Source organism: Cynocephalus volans, chromosome 5 (genome assembly GCF_027409185.1).
Source record: "Cynocephalus volans isolate mCynVol1 chromosome 5, mCynVol1.pri, whole genome shotgun sequence".
NCBI lineage: Eukaryota > Metazoa > Chordata > Mammalia > Dermoptera > Cynocephalidae > Cynocephalus > Cynocephalus volans.
The window spans coordinates 52,374,595-52,395,801 of NC_084464.1; the positions used below are offsets into that span (position 1 = coordinate 52,374,595).

At 43.0% G+C, this 21,207-nt stretch overlaps 2 protein-coding genes across 7 annotated transcripts; one reads left to right on the forward strand and one right to left on the reverse strand.

The window, feature by feature from the left end:
* Positions 1–2,131: 2,131 nt before the first annotated feature.
* On the forward strand, positions 2,132–12,833 carry APOBEC2 (apolipoprotein B mRNA editing enzyme catalytic subunit 2). Its single transcript, XM_063096510.1, has 3 exons — positions 2,132–2,432; positions 9,648–10,211; positions 12,677–12,833. Exons 1-2 carry the CDS (start codon positions 2,284–2,286, stop codon positions 10,189–10,191), a joined length of 693 nt encoding a protein of 230 aa, XP_062952580.1. The 5' UTR covers positions 2,132–2,283; the 3' UTR covers positions 10,192–10,211; positions 12,677–12,833.
* Positions 12,834–15,538: 2,705 nt separating this feature from the next.
* OARD1 (O-acyl-ADP-ribose deacylase 1) lies at positions 15,539–20,939 on the reverse strand. Of its 6 annotated transcripts, none has more exons than XM_063097397.1 (6): positions 20,750–20,939; positions 20,012–20,091; positions 19,518–19,662; positions 18,451–18,509; positions 17,283–17,395; positions 15,539–15,665 (listed from the first exon to the last, which is right to left on the reverse strand). In XM_063097397.1, exons 2-6 carry the CDS (start codon positions 20,048–20,050, stop codon positions 15,563–15,565), a joined length of 459 nt encoding a protein of 152 aa, XP_062953467.1. In that variant the 5' UTR covers positions 20,051–20,091; positions 20,750–20,939; the 3' UTR covers positions 15,539–15,562. The 6 variants fall into 6 exon arrangements, with proteins under 6 accessions (XP_062953467.1, XP_062953465.1, XP_062953469.1 ...); XM_063097395.1 differs by having other exon boundaries at positions 20,734–20,939; XM_063097399.1 differs by having other exon boundaries at positions 17,269–17,395; positions 20,734–20,939.
* Between the last annotated feature and the right edge of the window lie 268 nt (positions 20,940–21,207).

Consider the following 21,207-nt stretch of genomic DNA (forward strand, 5'->3'; position numbering starts at 1 on the left):
AATGAAGTAAACTCTTTGAATTTAAATATTGTATGTCTGTGTGATAATAAACTTCCTTTGCTATTTATCAGCCTTCACTGCCTTTTCCTTGTGGACACATGCACTATTACCAATACCCTGTGCTTTATTCCCCTGGGAAAAGGTCTAAAAAAATAATCTCCCTACAAGAATGCTTTTAGTAAATCTAATAGGTAGGATGTGACCTTATAATTTATTGTCCACACTTGGACACTTTTGGGAGTGAAAGGGGTGCTATTAGTAATTATGCCTGGACAACAGGGAGAAACCACGACCACCCTGGGCAAACTAAAGTGCTGGACATCTACTAACCAAGCACTGTTCTGATCAGAACTCTCTGGAGGATGGAGCCCCAAATCCTGCAAACTATTCTGATTCCCCTAATCTCATCAGACTCTGGAAAGGGTGCCCTGCCTTCACATCCCCACCATCTAACCCCAGGTAGAGCCATTTTTAGGCCAGTTCCCCAGTGTTCTTAGGTCCCTCATTTTCAACCTCTGGGTGACCCTTACTCCTCCTTTCCATTTCCCTGAGAATGTCCTAATGTGTTAGTGCTGCCCTGAACATGAAGATGTGGGGCCCCTGCTAAGCACCCATCATGTGAGCTGCAAAAACTACCCAGCCGTTCTCTGCTGCTCTTCCAGCTCAGGGGCTTTCCTAGCAGCCTCAGTCATCTGTCTCTAGTTTTCATAGACTTCTAATTGGTCCCCCTGCTTCTACTCCTTCCCGGGTGCTCTTGTATAAATAAAAGTCAGACCACATGTCTCATCCATTCAGAGACAGGCTTCCCTTCTCAGAGAAAAAGCCAAGGTCCTTAGAATAGACCACAAGGCCCCAGCCTCTTTAGCCCTTCTTATCTCTCCAGGCACACGACTGCCCTTGCTAGTTCTTCAAACACACCAGGAATGCTCCCATCTCAGGGCCTTTGCACCTGCTGTTCCCTCTTGGAACACTTTCCCCTTAGATATCTATATTATTAGTTCCCTTAGCTCCTTCATATCTTTTCTCAGTTATCTCCTTTTCAAAGCCCTTCCCTGGCCACTCTATAAAAATGTAAGCCCACACCTAGACACTTTCTGTTCCCCTTCCCTGCCTTCTCTCCTTAGCACTCATCTAGGCCAAATAGATCATATACTTTACCTATTTATTCATCATCCGCCTCCCTCAAGCTCCAAGAGGGCAGGGATTTTCATTTGCTTTGTTCTTTGTTATATTCCCAGTACCTGAAAAAGCACCTGGCATGGGGGAGATGCTCAGTAAATATTTGTCAAAGGAATAAAGGACTGACTGTGAGAAAACAGTATAGAAGTTGAATGTTTAGCCTCTGGAATAAAACAGTCTGGGTTTTAACCCTGACTCAGCCACTTACGAGCTATATGACCTTGGGCAAGGCCCTTAATCTTTTTCTGAGTCTGTTTCCCAGTGTGTTACATGAGGATAATACACATTGCCTCCCAGGGCTATTTAGAGCACTAAGTCTGATTTCACATGAAATACACTAAACTCACTGTCTGGCCCATTACAAAAATTCTAAGTTTAGTAAATGCCAGCTATTATTACTACTGGAGGTTCCTAGTCAAGTTGACATTGCATAATGGGTTCATAACAAGCAAATGAGCATCCCCTCTCTGAGTCACAATTCACACACTTTCTTCCCAAATTGCCAGTTTTTATCCCAGCTCTGCTGAGGACTCTCCTTTCTTGACCCCAAGTTCCCCCAACAGAAATGGCCTTGATCTCTTTACAACTACCCCCTTCTACACACGCCTCGTCCTGCTTAAAACTCTAAGCAGGCTTCTCTCCTAAATCTCAGTATGCCCGTGCACCCGGTGTTCCACACCCCCCTCCCCCCATCCTCACCCCATGAAACTAGGAAAGTTGGGTGGGAAACAAAGGAGAGAAGATAAGGTGAGAGAGGAGGGAGAGGAGGAAAAGAGCAGGCCAAGTCATCGCCACCTGCCAGTTTCCTGTCTTTGCCTACTGATAAATAGGGGATCCTAATGGCCAGATTTTCCATTCCCCCAACCCAGCACCCGCCGTCACTCAATTAAAAAAAGATAGAGGGAGAGGGCCTGGGGGAGGGGCAGGCAGCCTTGGTTATAAAGCTTGTGGCCGAGGGGTGAGAGCACAAAGCCTGGCCTGTGGGTTTTCTTCCCGTCCCCCACCAGCCAGATTTAGCTGCTGACAGCTGCTTGGGAGTCTGCCGCCAGGGCCTGGCCCAGACCCGCCACCTCTCCTCAGTGACTCCTGAGCCACAGCCCCTCCATGGCCCAGAAAGAAGAGGCCGCTGCAGTCACTGAAGGCACTGCAGCCGCTGCACCTGCCTCCCAGAATGGGGAGGATCTGGAGAACCTGGACGACCCTGAGAAGCTGAAGGAGCTGATTGAGCTGCCACCCTTTGAGATCGTCAAGGGGTGAGACTCAGATGTGGGCCGGGGTCCTTCCCCCTAGAAGAGTGCAGGTTTGGGGTACGCTGTGGAAATTCAGCATGATAACAGTAGGTCAAGGTCAGCCACAACCCTGCAGCAGTGAGAGTACAACTGTGTGCATGGCAGGATTGGCAGGGGACACAGCAACAAATCTCTCAGACTCTCTGATCAAGGGGAGGTAGGTCCTTGGAGGCAAGGACTCAGATGAAGAAACCACCCCTCGGGTACTGAGACAGTCCTGCCTCTCTGGGTAAAGGTTTACTTCCAGGGAGTTTGGTGAGGACAGAGGATGAGACTGGCATATTTAAATATGGCCCTTGTCAAAGCAGCCCCTTCCCTCAACTTCTCTCTCTGCTTCTGAGTGGGTCTCCCCTCTATCTGCATGTCTCTAGCCCTTTCTTTATGGCTTCTCTCTGGAGCAGAAGGAAGAAAAGACAGATCCATCCTTTCCATGGCTGAGTGAGAAGCAGTTTTTTTCTCAGTGAATCTTTTTTGAGTCTCCTCAGAGGCTATTCATACCACCACCACCACCCCTCCCAAGTGAAACAGAGAAGCCGATAACAGGCCAGGAGCTTATGGACAGAGGAGCTGTTCCAAGACCTTCAGCCACATCTTGGTGAAACTAGAGCCCAGAGAAGAGGGTCTAGAGACTCCAAAGTGGGGGCTGCATACAGGGTCCCTCTGTCTTGTCCAGACTATGCCATCTCCAGGAATAAGACCAAGTAGTCTTCCTCCTCCCTCTTCCCTCTCTATTCCCATAATGGAAGTCCCTACTAAATCCCCATACAAAGAATAAGGCAATACATGGAGCCAGATTTCCTCCCTGAACCCAAGGTTTCCTTCATGGGGGTCTCCAGCAATGCCCATAGTCAGAGTAGGCACCACACAAACAGAAGTTTCAGGAAGACTGAAGACATAATGCCCTCAAGGGGGAGAAGGAGCCCTGGGTGGCAATTTGAACTTGCTGTTTAAGCTTGGCAAGTGATTTTCCAGTCCTGGCCTGTTCTATTATTTATAACATGAAGAAACTGCACTAGTCAATACCTAAGGTCCCTTCCAGCTCAGATATTTTCTGATTTCTAAGAGAACCTAAGGGAAAATGCATCCTAGTTCCTAAGGCATGAGTGGCCCCTGAACTTCTGTTTGCCCACATCCACCAACTGATCTCACCCTCATCCTAGATCAAGGGAGCAGCTTGGCACAGATTGACATGGGAAAAGCCTAGGGCAATCAGGCCAGGAGAGTCCTCAATTCCAGTGGCTCTCCTATGTAAGAAGATCCTTTTTCTAACACCTAAGCATGCTGGTCCATGCTGTCCTTGGTCACACACACATGCACGTGCACACACTCTATGCAGTGTTGTGATCTCCCCAGCACAGGGGTAAGGTTGGTCAAGAACAGAATTAGACTATGTTTGTTGAGTTAAACATTTTTTGGAGTCTCAGGTCAGTGGGTCCTGAAGGTTTAAGTCCTCTGATGTAACTTAACATTTGTCAAGGGCTTTATAATCCCAACATACATGCATGAGCTCATTCAGCCCTCAACACAATGCCAGGAGAGAGATATATATTATAAACACTTTACAGATGAGGAAACTGAGACCCAAGGAGATTCAGTGATATGTCCAAAATCACAGAAACAGTAAGTGGCAGGTCTTCTGACTCCCAGTAAAGTGTCCTTTCCACTGGTCTCTTACTCATTCTGGATCCCAGGTTTCCCAAACAGAGCTCCACGTATCTCCATCTGCAAGGTAGTGAGGGTCAGAGTTTTCCCATGACACGAGGCTCAGAAAGAGGCACAATTGGGCAGCCCTCTGAGCGCTCTGACACAGTTCAGGTGGGAGGAGGAGCCCTGAGTGTTTCCTGGCCACTAGTAACAGCTGTGGAGATCTGTCTCCCGGGCCCTCCGGTAAACAGATGGCTTAAAATAGCCCAGAGGTGTGGCTGAGTCTGTGCAGGGACTGGGTGAGGGAACAGCTTTCCTCTCCTTCCCTTTCCAGATGCCATGGAGTCAAAAGAATCATCAAAGCAGCTCTTTTCCTAGCTTGGACTCTTACAGGAATTGGATCCATAGCGCTCCTTATATTGGGACTGAAAACTAGCAGAACTAGCAAAGGGGGAGCACCTGGCAGAATAAGAAATAAGTGCCGCTTATAGTGATTCTGGTTGAATAGGGCACTTAGGATAGAAAGCAGACCTAAGCACATTAAAAAAAATACCATAAGGGAAAGTGCTGGGAAAGGCCTGGAGCTGCAGTGGTGTGCTGAACCTAGCTCATATTGGCCTGAGAGTCGACTGTGTGCCTCTCTCCTCAACTTTGCGTTCAGTGTCATCATGTACCTCCCACAGTGGGAGTATTTATGTTACAGAAATCAGCAAACATTAGAAATTGGGGACTTTATTTTCTTTCTTTCAGAGAGCTTGGGGTTAAACACTTACCAGTATGTCACCGCCACTGAGAGAAACCTCTGAAAGTGAGAAAAAGAGTGGAGAAGGGATCAGGCTTGTTCATGCTTAAGGTGGAGCTCTGAAGGATACAATTTGAGGCCTGGAAAAGGCACCATCCATCAATGCTAGCTTTAATTTACTGTATGACTACCACTGTCCAAAATCTGAGAGGGTGAATTCCTTGCTCTATCTTTAGATGAGCAAACTAAACCTCAGAGGGATAAGTAACTTGCCCAAAGCTAGCAGATGGAGTAGGGCATGAACCCAGGACCGTCTGACTCCAAATCACCACATTACATCCAAAAAACCATGGAAGGTTCTTTTTATACTCACGAATATTTACTGAATAGGAATTGTTCATTTACTGCCTGCTTCCCCCTTCAGTTTTTAACCTCCATGAGGACAGAGACTTTGTCTTTTTCACTGATTTGTCCCTAGCACCTAGCTCCTAATAGGTACTCAATAAATATTTGTTCAGTAAGTGAATGAACTAATGAATGAGCATCTATTGGTTGCTAGGCCCTCTGCCAGACATGAGAATAGGGAGTGAACTGGGGGAGGGCTTCTTGAGGACAGAGGCTTAGGATATATGAAGACCGAGTGCTAGACTTAGATGAGAATTCTCCTGGCTCGTCGTGCATGCCTCTGAACGCAGCTCCCTTTAGGGAAGCTCTCGGGAGCTGGGGGTGGTTGTCTCCTCATCTCTTTATCACAGTGGAGTGACTTTGGCTCTGCCTGGCAGCACTTTTGATGTGTGTTTTTCTGTCTCTAGTTTCGTATATGTTTTTGTATAAAGCGGGACCTGCTATCAAAGGGATTATTACAGAAAAGAGATAGATGGCAGAGTGATTATTCTTTCAACCACATCTTTACTCTGGACAATAGTTTACTCTGGACAATAAGGAACAGAGAGAGAAGTGGCAGGGTCCAGAGGAGAATGGAGAGGCAAGGAGGGGCCTTCAACACCACTGTTAATGCCACAAGCACCTCACCCTGGATTGTGGAACATGCTGGGAGGTGTTCTATAAAGAACAGAAGACAGCCCACTGACTCTTGCCATGCTGGCCTCCACTGAGGGTTGGTGGGAGGTCAAAATTCCTTGTGAGGACATGCCTCCCAAAGAAAAGGGGCAGGCTCAGGGCTTGCCACCTGGTCCTACAGTCTGGAGCTCCCTTCTCAGCTCTAGGAAGCACAGGCTCTTAGAACTCTCTGCTTTCGCCCTATTCTACTTCTGACTATGCCCACTTTTGGCATCCACTTTGAAAGTGGTCTGAAAAAGGAGAAGGCCAATGAAACTGGCAATTCTGCCTCTTTCAAGCAGGTCACTGAAAGGTCTAGTGAGGGAAAGCTGAAACAAGTCAACACTCAATTACCTGTGCGTAGATTTTCCACTCTATGGATTATTTTGGAGCAAATGTTTAATCTCAAACCAGCTTCTACTGCCCTTCAGGTATAGATTTATGCTTAAGAAATGCAAATGTTTTTAAATGTGAATCTGAGAAAAATATTTATTACATTTACTCACATCCTTACTCCCTTCATCAAACAGATCATCTTCCCAATTTTTTCTAGATATTTGGATTCTTGGTTTCCTCCCTAGAGAACTGCAATGTCCAGTAGCCTGGATTTAAGCAGATAAAGTGTGACTGGCCTTGTTTGCAGAAAGTATGAGGAAGTAGTTCTTAAGAGGTGCTATCCGAAGCTGAGGGGAGGGAATAGGAAGTGACTGGATCTCGGGGAAGAGAAATTCTACTACCAGTATCTCTTTCCTGACCATCATTACAACACATGCGTGTACACACACACACACACACACACACACACACACACACACACACTTTAGCAGTAAAATATTTGCTGACATTAAAAGTAAAGGGCTGTAAGTAAATACGGTACTTAGGCATATCATACTACTTGACAAAAATAATGTTTGTGATTATCAAAGAAGTTCGTGTCACTATTTCCTTCCTTCCACTAGTAGGCATAATGGTGTGGACATATTTCGTGAGTCTACAAAATCACCTGAGATGGCCATGTTGTCTAGCTCCCTGAAAAAATTTTAAACCTCTACCACCTTTCCTCCAGTATCTGACTACTTCAGTCTGTGAGAGGCCCAAAGAACCTCATTTGACCTTAATGCTCTTTTTAGAAGACCAAGAAGCCCACTGAGAAGCCAAGGAAGCTCAGTCTCTGAGCAAGCCCAAAGGAAACACTGGGAGCCAAACCTTCCCTGTCTTTCCTTTGCCCCTTGAAAGCATTTCTCTTCCTGAAGAACCTAATCCAGAAGGCCCTGCTGAGGGACAGAGTAAACTCTGGGGCTGCTGCCTAGAAGGGTCCAAAATGGATATTTATAGAGAGGTAACCTTTCCTCCTCTCCCTTGGGTTTCAGGTTTCTCTGGGTCCTCTCCTCTTGCTAGGGATGAGGGGGAGGGGAAAATGTCAGAGCTTAAGAGAGACTGAGAGAGGCAGACATTTCGTAACCATCCAGCCAACTTACCACTGCCTGCTGGGCCAAATTCCTACTCTTAGCTGGGCTATACTTGGAAAAGTTAGGGCAATGCTTTTGGGCATTCCAGAAGGAAATCTGAGGGACCACACAGCAGCTACTGCTGAAACCCCCAAGCCAACCAAGTAACCATGAATACTTCTAAAGTTTCTACCTGAGAATCCATCATGTAGGTGGCTAGAGATTGAACTTGGGGAGGGTGGTATAGTCTGGCAAAAGGCCTTGAAGAGCAAAAAAGGGTTTGGATAAGAAAAGTTATCTCGATGCTCTCAGAATTAAAAGCCACTCCAGGGAGTGAAGAGACCATTTAGCAATGGCAGAATTCAGGACTGGTCTGGTGGGGTGGGTGTAATTAGGGAGAGCTCACTGTAAGTGAATTCCCAGCAGGGATTGAAAGAGGAGAGGGGAAACATCAGACAATCCATTCTTCTAAAATATTAAGTAAATAATAAACACCTCCAACCAGGGACAGAGGAGCTTAGAGAGCTAAGTATAGTACCCAAAGGAATCCTAGGGCTGGGTCCTCCAACACATCCGTCTCCACAGTGGAAACTTAACTTGACAGCAAGAGACATGGGAACTTGGTTGGAGAGAATTTGGTGACAGGCGGGGGTTGGGAGGGGGGGAATCCTGCAGGGAAATAAGTCAACTTCACTCAGATCTTTGGCATCTGCTGCTTTTCCCTAAGCAGCCAAGGCCCTGTATACCAGGGATTCCCCTGCAGCCCAGGGAGTCTTGTGACCTCTCTGGGGAAATAGAAGGGGTGGAAACAGGCAGTAGCAGAGTTAATGGTGCCACAGGGTATCTTCTGGGACAGCCACAGAGATAACTTTTTTAAAAAGGAAAATATTCAGCCTTTCTAGGTGGTACTCATCCCCTCCTCTCCTTCTGACATTTTCAATCTCTATTAAAACCTCCTTATTTTCCTTGGCCTTCAAACCTGCACAGATCTTCCTTATTTCAGAAAAACACATATGCACATAAAAATAAAAACAATCTTCAACTCTGATGCCCATTCCTTTTCTCTTTGTTATTACTACCAAACTTTTCAAACAACCTGACCTTTTCCGGCTGGCTTCATTTCCTAATTATCCATGTTCTCCTTGAAGCCACTGGAAACCTACACTGTTCATCACTAAGACTGGTATCCTTTTTTAATTTCAGGTTTTTCCCCAGCTTCTCTCCACCTGCCTATTGCCACCACAGTAATCATCTGTGGACATCACTTTTATTATGCTTTTCTACTGTTCAAGAACCTATAACAATTCTCTACTGCCTCCTGAATCAAGGCTAAACTTTCAAGAATCTTATGTGTCCTCTTCTCTACCTACCGATTCTTAGCAGTCTTCTAATGTTCTCAGCCATCTTATCTACACCTTCTCTGTCAAACTAGAATCTAGCTGCTAGATTATATACACCTGGAGAGCAAAGGCCTAATCTTTTAAGATTCTGAAGTGATGCAATATCATACACAAGCTGTATTATCCCAAGGTACCTCTGGGTAGTCTGACCTCACAGGTAAAAGTTCTTGGACACTTACATGTGACAATCCTTTAACCTGACGGAAAAGACAGACTTGAAAAACAGTCACTAGGAGAGCATGGTACTACAAGCCTTAGGCCATTCCATGCCCAAGATGCAACTTACAATGAGCAGGGGTTACAATGAGCAGGAATGAAAGCGTGAAATGCTCTGCAAAATCTGTCTTGCTACTTCATGAGAAACCTTACATGCATGCTACTTTGTAAAATTGCTATTTGAACACTACATTTCAATCCTGGCCACATATTAAAATCATCCAGAGAGCTTTTAAAAACTACTGATGCCTGGGCCCCCTCTCCAGACTTTCTGATTTAATTGGTTTACCGTGGGACCCAGGCACTGACACTTTTAGAGTCCTCTAGGTGGATTCTAAGCTATACCCAGGTTAAATATTCACTGATTTAAAAACACAGGGGTGTGCTGTGTTGGGAGTGATAGTGAAAACAGTGTTTAGAGACCCTAATGGGGTGACCAGAATGCACACCCCAATCCAAATTCTCTCTCCTCCTTTCCAGATAAACCCTTCTGATTCTTTCAAGCCTTTTTATCACTGACATTAGCACAAGCAAGGCCTATTTATAGTTAAGAGTGAATATGTCTCTGAGGTACTGCTCTTGGAGAGCTATCTACTCCAGGCTGGTCCTACAAACAAGAACTCATCACTCCCTCTCTCCTTCTCTGCCCTTTTGTCTCCTTGACCTTCAGGGAGCGGTTACCTGTCAACTTCTTTAAGTTTCAGTTCCGGAATGTGGAGTACAGTTCCGGGCGGAACAAAACCTTCCTTTGCTATGTAGTTGAAGTGCAGGGCAAGGGAGGCCAAGTGCAAGCATCTCGGGGATACCTAGAGGACGAGCATGCAGCTGCCCATGCAGAGGAAGCCTTCTTCAACACCATCCTGCCAACCTTCGACCCGGCCCTGCGGTACAATGTTACCTGGTACGTGTCCTCCAGCCCCTGTGCAGCTTGCGCTGACCGCATTATCAAGACCCTTAGCAAGAGCAAGAATCTGCACCTGCTCATTCTGGTGGGGCGACTCTTCATGTGGGAGGAGCCGGAGATCCAGGCTGCTCTGAAGAAGCTGAAGGAGGCTGGCTGCAAACTGCGCATCATGAAGCCCCAGGACTTCGAGTACATCTGGCAGAATTTTGTGGAGCAAGAAGAAGGTGAATCCAAGGCCTTTGAACCCTGGGAGGACATTCAGGAGAACTTCCTATATTATGACGAGAAGTTGGCAGATATCCTGAAGTAGGCAACTGGGCTGGGCCTCATGTGAGTTTTCCTTGTTCCCTCACTCAATATTATTATCTGCTAACTAGAAGGCTTGAGGTCAGGTAGAATGAGTGGTATAACATTTGTCTTTGGAAGGATTTCATTTTTCTGCCTTTGGTTGGCTGTAAAAACATTTTAGAACATCCTGTCTCGTTCTTTCCTCTGAATCCCTCTCCCTAAACTTTTTCCTCCCACCCTTTTATATCAAACTAACTTCCCTGTAACTAGGAATACTCAAGGTTGACAAGGATGCTAAAGCTTTAATGAGAAAGAATGACCTTCTTTAGTAAGATTTAGATGTTACAAGGACCTGTTACTAAACAACAGCAGAGAAGATATTTAAAACCCCTAAGCATGCCTCCACATACCTGTGTCCAGACTTACTGTGGACACCTACCTTCTAGATGCCCTGTTCCCATCCACATTTGCAATCTTACAATTCCATTTTTCTCTAATACAGGTTTTTCATTACTTCAGGGGCAATTTTTTCATTTTTTATAATTTTGAAATTCCCCAAATGGATTTGTATTCAAGTTTTGGGGGGCCAGAACTGCTTTCATGTTTTCAAACAAATTGTTATGCTTTGAGGGAGACCAGTAATTGCTGTATGAATGTATAATGCAAGAATATTTTCCTTATACTGAAAAGACCTCAGCAGAACTCATGAAAAATGCTCAATGCAGGAATAGAGATAATATAGCAAGCTAGTCTATGCAGGAATGTTTAAAGGGTTAAAAAGATGTTTGTAAATTAGGCAGCAGTTCAGAAGTAGCCTTCACAGATATCAAGAGCTGATAGGAGAACCCAAAGTAAAAGATTAGCTATTTAAGCAAATAATTAGGACACAATTAAGGCCAATTTGGCCTCTTGCTGAGGGTAAATTAGACTTTTACAGAAACAAGCCAGTTATACTTAGGAAAGAGGATGAAGGATCCCTTACTATCTTTTTTTGAATTTGGTCTGATCTAGTTTGCTCCCACAGAAATGCCATGATTAAGCCCTTTTACAAAGCCCTCCAGTAAAAGAGAAGTCTTCACTACCATCTTATCCAACTTTAATTCTGAACAGCTCACATATTAATGAAACATGAAAGCTACATGCTTCCATGAAGATATTCAATTTATTTTTAGTGTCTCTCATTCCTAATACCCTTAAGAGAAGAAGTCACTTCATAGGCACGTTTAGGAAATATCAGTGTTCTGAAGCTTGATGTTGGCAGGTGTTTTCAATAACACAGGCACAAAGGGTGCCCGATCATCCTCAAGCTGAGCTTTCACAAACCCATGAAGACACAATTTTCAGCCCTTTCTTACAAAAAGCAGGACCCGGTCATTGAATTCGTGAGAATATGGTAGATTCCATGTGGAACTCTGCTCTCATAAAATAAGACACCACTCTGGGTGGTGGTGAGAAGTAGTAAAAACAGATTTCTGAGGATGACCTTTGGAAATACAAAACCGAACTTTAAAAATTCCTTGAAGATACTGTTTAGATACTATCACTGAAATTATAAACCCAACATAGATTCCACAGAATGATAACTGGTAACTTAATTTTAACCCTAGAATACTTTCTTAACATCTTCCAGAGTCATGGGCTACTTCTTCCAGCTACCTCACTAGCAAGGCCTCGGGGATTTATTTTTTTTCCATTAAAATGAAGCATTTCAAGGAGGATTAAAAAGGTCTTTTAATTTTGGATAACTGAGTATTTATCTTATACTAATCTAAACAGAAGTAAAAGGAATAAATCAGTTTGAGGGGGAAGTCCATTTCTAAGATTATTTTTAAATAAAACATTATTGGACATTTTGCATATTATAATCCTCCTTCCATTTGTGTACATAACTGTATTATCTGTACCCATTAACATGCTTCCCTGTCCTCTATGAGTTGCTCATGATCCTGAAGGGAAAAGTTAAAATGTACCAAGTTAAAAAAAAAAAAAATTGGCATAAAATAGTTGTAATCTAAAAGCCCAAGGCTAGCCAGTTAGCTCAATTGGTTAGAGCATGGTATTAAAACACCAAGGTCAAGCGTTCAGATCTCCATACTAGCTAGTCACCAAAAAATAAGAAAATAAAAGCCCAAAAGAACAACCCTGCTTAATTAAAACAATCCCAAGAAATAAACATTTGTTAAATAAAATTTGCCTCATATTTCTTATTTCATCTTTTGTTTTTAGATAAATGACAGAATAGTGTTTAACGCCTATAGTAGTTAGTAGTTATATGCCTACTTAACTCAAGAAAACAAAGTTAAAGCGGATCTCTTCTGGGTCTTTCTCTTTGTGAGCCACACCAAAATGTGAACCCAATGCTGGGTAAACCAGAAACCACAGGAGACTACAGAGGAGAAATTCAGGAACCTGGGGAAGGCACACAGAAACCTTAGCTCAAAAAGAAACTCACAACTGTTAGGGGCCAGCAGGGTTCTCAGTAATATGCTTTCTGTTTTTCCACCAAGGTCTGCCTGCTGCCACCAAGAGACAGCAGACATGTATGGCCATTTGGGACATGCCTGTCTTCCTAATACCACTCAGAACTGGACAACATTCGACACCAACCAATCCTACTTGACAAGGCTCAGAGGACTCGAAATACACCTCTCATGATACAATTCATTTTGGTGTGTGTGTCTCTCTCTCTCTAAGGCTGCTCTTAGGAAAGAGAAAAGTGAGCTGCAAGGAGAGAAATGCAACTATATATGGGCACCAGGCATTCGTGCGGCAAAAGGTCCTAATTACTCCCCAAAAAAGGTTGCTTAAGGCAAAAAACCTCAGACCCAAGGTACAGATCTTTGAAATATGTCCAGAAATGCCTTTTATGTTGTTAGGTTTCTCTTTTTTTTTTTTTTTTTTTTTTTTAAAGAAAAACAACAATAAAAGAAGTGGTGTGGTTTTTCTGTGGTCGGGTTTTTTAAGGAATTTGGAAATCTGGAAGTTACAATGAATGAATCCCAGACACAGGGTTGTAACAGGCTATGAACAAACTCATGACATTATAAAGTTGGAGGAAAGATTAAACCAGGACTAATATAGACAACAGGAAACTAACTCTCCCATGCAGACTTCCCACCATGGTCTTGACCTTCTTAAAATATTTTCTTCTGAGGTTATTTATAAAGGAGGGCCTTTTCCTTCTCTGAAGACAAGGAACATGGCAGAGGGTGGAATAAAAAGCACAGGAAATCTGTCACAAGGTATCCATATCCCAATTGCCAATAAGCAATTAGCTTCTTGATTAAAGAAGAGGTGAAAAGTAGGAGTTCAAAGTTCTCATACACATTGTGCAAGAGTATTCAATAAGTGGTACTTGATGATAATGTCAAAAGTCTCATTTCTTTTTCTCACTTTGAGACAATCTCAATGAGTCTCATTTCTTAAAATGTTTGAGTCCTGTGTGTACAAAATTTAACATGTAAATTTCTGGGTGTTTGCCAGACTCTAACTAGGTTTCCAGGAATAATGTGTTCATTCTGATTATCAGGCCATGCCTCCTTTCCCTAGGCTACAACTGTGATAAGTCTTCGGAATTTGACCCAAGACTATCTGCAAATGACAAAGCACTTTATCACATCCCTGCTGAGTCCCAGAATTCCACTTACAGCCAATCCTGGATGAGACTAGGTTTTGTTAAGAGAATCAAGGCTCACAGTCCATGAAAAAAATTAACCGTAATCTCTTTTAAAAGTAGAAGCTTAGAAAACCAGTGTTTTGACCCGAGTGTTAAGATTTATTTGCATAGAGTTAAGCAAAACACTTTAATTATTTAAACTCTCTTATTACCCTACACTCATTTTCAATTTCACGTATTTAGACATTCTCTTCTTCCTTTATTCCCTTCAATTTTATGTGGACATTAGCAAATCTTCAAGAAAAGCCTCGGTCTAAAAGTTTGATAATGAATTTGTCCCTACACTGCCTCTACCCCATCAACATGGAGAACTTGTCTGTTCCACACAGAGACACAAAAGTGAAATACTTTTTGAAACTGCTGCCTCTTATCAGGCTGAAATGTGATAAGAATGCAAGTCTAAAGTGCGAAGATTATATTTAACCAGTGCTTTCCTGGTGTTTCAACGAGCCCCTTCTAAAACCCAGTTGTTCTTTTACACTTGGGAAAGCAGAAAGTTCTGTGACAGACCCAGAGTTCACTCTAGGGAAAAAAACCAATAGCAAATCTGCCTGTTTCAACTCTCAACACCATAGTAAGGGGAAAAAAGAAAATGCCTGGTTTCCCCAATAGCTCTGATACGAAACCACTGGTTAAATCTATGCATTAAATCTTATTCTCTCACCATGAAAACAAGACAGGAATTGTCCTCCTAGCTTTTACTACATTTACTACAGCATTCTAGAGATCCAAGTTGGCTGTGTATCGGAATCCTCTATGGAGATTAAAACCACAAAGCACCCCACCCTGCCAGCAAATTAGAATTTTTTGAGAGAAAGTGGCCTTCATTTAAGAAGATACCTATGGATTTTGTTGAAAATCACTGATTTGAGTCACTACTTCATGCTAAGCACTCTGCCAGTCTTAGAAAATACATTATTTCATTTGTTTCATGATTAAATTCAGACAGGTTCAATCCCAGAGACTATGCAGTGGACAGAAGAGGAAGAGTTCACTATGATATGATTCTAAAAACCTGCCTTTTGACTTTGTTCATCCACAGTTCTTGTCTATTCTTATTTTTTATTTCTCACCTTGCTACTCTTCCCACTGGACCCTCTGACTCTTTGAAACTAAGTTACAGGTGAATCCTCCATTACCCAAGTCCAGAACAACACAGATATGAGCACAGAACCTCATGAAAAAAATTTATTTTTTCATTTTCGTCACCACAAATTCTTTAACACTGTAGAACTCAACTCTGTAATTAAACAAAATAGAACAACCCCTAACTCTCTCCTAGGATGAATCTGATGACACAAGGATAACAGCAAGTTAAGTGGACAAACAACAAAAGATGCCAAACTAAATGAAATGATCATCCCTCCCGAAATTTCTCTTAAAAAGCAGAGAATCAATGCTGCCACCTAGTGGCCACACAGACATAATCAGGCAGCATACCGGAGCAAAACAGAGATAGTCATAGGCCCAACAATCTGGTTTCCCTGCCGAATATCAGGCCACCCACTCCTTACCTTCCTGAAAAAACACAGCAACATATCCCAAGTAATCCCTCTTCCAGAGTCCCAGTCCAAATACAACAACCCAAGTCTGGCCTGCAACATAGACTACTTCACATGAAATTTTCCTCTGCCCATTTTAAGGCTGGTTTGCCCAGTCCTATGGCCCAGTAGGAATGACACAGGAGAACATGGACACATCCAAAATGTTCATCTGTTCAGAGTGTGTACACAGTAATTTTGATGTCTGTTGCCTCAAATACCTCCTCGATCATTGCAGATACATTTTCCCACTGCAGACGATCAAGACCACATCCAATCCTGAAAAAGGGGGAAAAAAAAGGAAAAGAAATCTCTGTTGGTTGTGATGAAGGTACCTAGGAAATTGCTCTTTCCCTCTTCCTTTAGGCTGTATCCACCCAAAACACAAAGACAAGTTATGTAGTCTCACACCTAAAGGAGCCATGGTGGGAGTTTGTAAGTCAATTCTTGTGGTGAATCACCCAATTCCTAGATATCTCTAACATCTAACGGCTGTCACTTCTCTGCCTAATAAGGTACCAATGTCCAATTATTTCATGCTACATTTAGAAATGTGTAACTCTACCATCTCTGCCATGACATGGGAGACTCACTATCCATGTCTACTAGTTAAAAAGAAAAAAATAATAACTGGCTGTGAATGGACAGGAAAAGGTTGGTATTTTAAAAATATAGTTATGATAATGGAATGTTAACGATTAAAAGGACAAGGCAAGAGACAGGATCTCTGCAAAAGCAAGTCAAGATGGAATGTCAGAAGATGCCAGGCTGGTTGCAATCCAGGAACAAGATCTTTGCAACATCCTGGTGAGAAACCTCAATCAGCCCACAAAACTCTACTACCTGGCACCTTTCTTCCAAGAGGTTACTTTAATGATCCTTAACATCTCTAGGGAAAAAAAGAGAGGCTTAAAATTGCCAATTTCATATCATAATGTGACAATTAAGTCACTGAAGAATTGTTATTTTAAAAAAAAAGTTTCTGATACATAAGCCATGAATATATTAAAGACCAGTTATCAAAGTAATGTAGGGCTTAGAATAAACCTACATGCATAGTAAGCACTGATTCCAAACTACTAGGGTAACAAGTGAAGCTTTTTTCTTGAAAAGGAAGAAAAAGGACCATTGAACTCCCCATGTCATTCCCTTAAGATCCCAATAGTTAGGGTCCAAGAAGTTACATCAGGGACAGATCCTCCAATAACCACTGACACCACAAACAAGCATGCAGTGTAAAAGACAGTGATATTTCACAACTTTCCCGGCTTGGGATTAACAGGTTTGGGAGATGAGAAGTGGCCCAAAATGGAAATCACAAATGCTCAATCTTGGTTCTTTAGTTTACACTGCTTTAGAAAAGAGGAAAAGCTTCAAGCAGAGGATACTGGGAATTCAACAAATGTGAATGAATGACAATGGTTCCTCCCCATTAAGCAGGCTGAGGCATGTGTGTGTTTCAAGTTAATTATCCTGATTCATTCAACTCAAGCTAGAAAATAGCTATGTACTGGCCTAAGGTCAGACAACTGGTTCACTGGTGATTTTACAAAATTTTGAAATTTGTACACCTTCAAGTCTGTATTTTGATTTTTTTTTTTTTTTTTTTTTGGCTGCTGCCTGAAACAGGGATCGAACCCTGGACCTTGGTGTTATCTGCAGCAGGCTCTAAACAACTGAGCTAACTAGCCAGCATTTTTTTTTTTTAAACTAGCCAGTTTTTATTTGGCAGCTGGCCAGTACAGGAATCTGAACCTTTGACCTTGGTGTTACAATACCATGCTCTAACCAACTGAGCTGTATTTTGGGTTAAGCTTTTAAGCTGTTTGTCTTTGGGTAAGACAGTAAACCCCACCAATCAATTAAATCTTCATCTAGGGACCTGGATTTCCTTGCCTGGGCATGGAAAGGTCGGTGACTCCATTTTTCAGACAATGGGACTTCATGGCTTCTAAACTCTTCCGTAAGTTTTCATAAGTTGGTTTGTGCGAAGCCCTTTTCTTTGTAATCTGAGCACAAAAAAAAAAAAAAAGGATTCAAACTTTCATTAGCTCAAAATGATAGCCAATGAAAAGAAGTCACATTCCCCCAACATCCTGATAATTAAAAGAACAAGTATATTTTTATAGAATAGAGTAGGGATGACAAATGTCATACTGCCCTTTCCACTCTGTTATGGGAGTCCCTCAGGAAAATCCACTAAAATGCGGACTGAGAAACCCAAACTCTGCCATGTGGTAATCTTTCCTTTTCCCAGGAACCTGTGAGATTAACAGGTTGTACCTATTTTCAATTGCTTTTAAGAAAGGTAAGTGAAAGTCTCTGTGCCACTTCCAGGAGATAAGCTGCATATCTATAACCAGAAAGAACTCATTCCACCCCAAAATTCTCTGTTAAAAATCTCTATTTATTCAGAAATTGTGCTTCCTTGCTTTTTGTCTATCTATATAAAGAACAGAGAGAAACTGGAAGTGTTCCAAAGCAAAAACACTGAAAGTCACACCAGCGTTAAGGACAGAAATCAAAGAGGCAAGGACATCCCTCCACTCAGTTTGCTGTCCAGATCAGACTTGTGGTAGGTTGGCTGTAAGTCACCTGCCACCATCACTAAAGAAGCCACACCTTTTCTGGGGCCAAAGACCATTTAGACAGTTGGAGAAGACCACACTCAAGCAGCAGGCAGGAGAGAAGCTGCATATTACCTGACACTGCATTTGACAGGGAAAAATAAGAAAAATCTCCTTTGGTGATTCTATCTCTTAAGACATTATTGTTTCTATCTCACTATGACGAGGGAAAAATTGAAGTACGCGAGTCATTCCTCACTTTTGCAAGTCTTAGAACACAGGCCTATGGTGGATAGTACACTACTCTCCCACAGAGCTAGGATACAGCCTCACATTCCTTTCAAACCCAGTGCTCCAAATAGCCACCACCTCCGGACCTGAGTTATCATGAGATCGGAAGCTTTTTGACATTGTTAGTTGTCTAGAACAGAGCAACATGATCAACACAAAAGCAGTGCAGCCCATCGGTTGCCTATTAAAAATTGGCCCCATCTTACCAAGTAGTATATATAGCGCCCATCTCTCTTCAGAACAGCCACTTCTCCAGATTTCTTTTCTAAGAAAAACAGTTATTTAATAGAAAAGAAAGAAAACCAAAATACCGACCTCCATTCTTAAAATTTTTTCATTTTCACGGATCTGAGTTTACCTCAGAACTAGAAGTAACTGTCAAATGTGAAGAAACCTACTGTCCTTACCAGCCTTCCCAAATAACTATATTCCTTAATTCACAGCTTTCTTAAAATGTTTCCTCACACCCCAGGTTTTGTTCTGTCCCTAGTTTCAAATATACCCTCACTTGTCCACTTAAAAAACTTTAACGTCTATTGCCTTAAAATTGTTTTAGAATGTACACCACTTTTTACTCGCCAAAAGTGTGTTCATTCAGTAATGATCTTTCTACATATAATGAACTGTGTAAAGTATTATGAGAAACAAAGATATAATAAAAAGTTCTTAATTATTAAGGAGTTTTCAACCCAGAAATGGTATCATCTTTACAAATAACTGCAACACATAGTAAGAAATTGCTTTGGTCTAAGGCTGAGATCAGAATCACTGGTGTACACCGGTTCAGAAAGCCTGGAATGTGGTCTGAGAGATTGCTTCAGAAGCTCCACGTATGATTCTAATGCACATCTATAGTTTAAAGTCACTGGCAGAAAGTGATGGGAGGTATTCATAAGGAGGAGGAGGTTTCTAAACTCCTCTTTAATGAATACGTGGTGTATTGGTAAGTAAAGGATATTGAATGTCAAACTAATACCTATGGAATTTACTAACACTTATTACAGGTTTCAGAGAAGTACAGTAATATTATCAAGGAAGTTTTATGATAGAAGAAAAAGAGATTAGAAACTTTTATAAGAATTCAGTTTGGTGTGATAAGGGCCCAGACTAGAGGCCATTCTTGTGCAGGAAAAACTTAATCCGAAGAATTAAAAGCTCAGTTGTTAAAAACCTCCTCTCAGCAGGCATTCCTTGTTTAATGATTAAAGTATAACAAGAGATCAAAAAAATGCTCCAACCAGGGCAAACCAGGTAAGTTATTTTCAAAACTCACGTTGACTTAACAGTTCTTGCACCCCTCCAAATTTCTTCTTGAAGAGGACAGCTATCCCAGCACCCATGCGACAATCCTCACTGATACAGTGGGCTAAAGAGTCTGTTTTGGGGCATGCAAAAAGGTCTCCTTTCACATAAGTTATCTAAAATATACGAAGGAAAAAAAATGTTTTATTAGAGACAGATAAATACTATTTCTTTCATTCCCCTTTTCTCTGTGACCCCCACCACTACATCGTCCCCACCTCTCCTGCAATTTGACTTAAAGCCAAATCCTTGGGTTTAATTTAACGGAGTTAACTACAACCAATTAAAGCATGTGTGAAAGAAAAATGATGGATGGTCCCTGCCTAGTATTGTATTACCCTTTCTTAAGTAAATCAGCTAGAGAGTAAAAACGAATTCAACTACTGATTTAATTAAAGTGTTTATGCTTTTCATCTCAATTATTCTGAACTTCAGTTCATCTATAAGTTAATAGTTGTTACGCACTCTGCTTCCTTCTGGATCTTCATTAAGGCTGCTGGCCATGATACTGAGTCGCTATTTCCAGAACTTAAGTTTTTCTTCAGCTATGAGAAGGGAAAAGGAAGCAAAAATACATAGGCTGCCTGATTATGTTCAGATTGCCCTGACCACCCACTTATGACGTCTTTTCCACAATGTTTACCGCTGAATGCGAGCTCGTTCAGCCTATAGGAAGTAATACAAAATTCTTCGGGGGCAAGAAAATGGAAGAACGCCTAGGTTCGGGGGCTGCCGCGACCCGCTTTCATTTCGCGCTTTCCAGGAGCGCCCGGCTCCGCCAGCGAAAGCAAAGGCCGTCCTAAGACACGCCTCCTCCTTTCTCCAAGCCTGCTCCCGAGCAAGGCGGATTTGGGACACTCTCCTTTCCTCCGCACGACGCAGTATTTCCACAGTACATTTCGCTTAGGAAAAAAGGGAGGGACTTGGCTACAGTCCCGATAAGCCGCAACCACAGAGTGTACGGGGCAGGGGTGTGCTGAGCCGCAGGCAAGGGGAGAGAGGGAAGACGACCTCTCACGGAAGGTTCACCTCCTTCTTTTTTGTGGGAGAGAGGAGAGGAGAGGAAAGAATCTAGAGAAGCTTCTCATTCTCTGTCTCCTACCCTAGGGCGGGTCAGCGAGGACGAAGGGTCTCTTCTGGGGTCCCGCAGGGGGGTGCGGGGAGGCTCGCCCAAAGCACCAACGTACCGGGGTCACCCTTCACCTGGAAAGGAGTAGGCCGTTAGGAGGTCCCCACCCCGCAGGGCAGGGCTCCGGATCCGACCCTGGGAAGAGAACAGCGGACGAACCCAGATGCGGAGCCAATCCACCCACAGCCCTTAATTACACGCACGTAAGATGGCCTCCCCCGCCCAGTGGCGGGGCGGAAGCGAGTCCATCTAGCCAGCTAGCCGTGCCCTCACTCTTTGGTAATGGCTGCCGAACTTCCGGCAGTAAATTCCGTGGTTTTTCCCGCCGTCTCTGGGCATGCGTAACTAGACTGCTGACCGCGAGTTGACAAGAGCAGCGCTTGCGCACTAGCCCCCGGGGTGTGACCCAGGGGCTGCTCAGAATGGGGTGGGCAGTTAGGGGCCAGTTAGCGCCTGCGTGGTACTATGCTCAGGGCCGCGTTTGGGTTGAAGGGTCTGAAGCATCTTGAAGGGGCCTGCGTATTCTTTCGGC

Bases quoted from the DNA above. Each gene is read 5' to 3' on its own strand.
- APOBEC2 (XM_063096510.1), top strand. From the start codon at position 2,284: ATGGCCCAGAAAGAAGAGGCCGCTGCAGTCACTGAAGGCACTGCAGCC. The intron at 2,433-9,647 runs GTGAGACTCAGA...CTTGACCTTCAG, and splicing joins CCCTTTGAGATCGTCAAGGG to GGAGCGGTTACCTGTCAACT.
- OARD1 (XM_063097397.1), bottom strand. From the start codon at position 20,050: ATGGCCAGCAGCCTTAATGAAGATCCAGAAGGAAGCAGA. The intron at 17,396-18,450 runs GTAAGATGGGGC...TTTTGTGCTCAG, and splicing joins GGCGCTATATATACTACTTG to ATTACAAAGAAAAGGGCTTC. The intron at 15,666-17,282 runs GCAAGGAAATCC...CCCCTTTTTCAG, and splicing joins ACCGACCTTTCCATGCCCAG to GATTGGATGTGGTCTTGATC.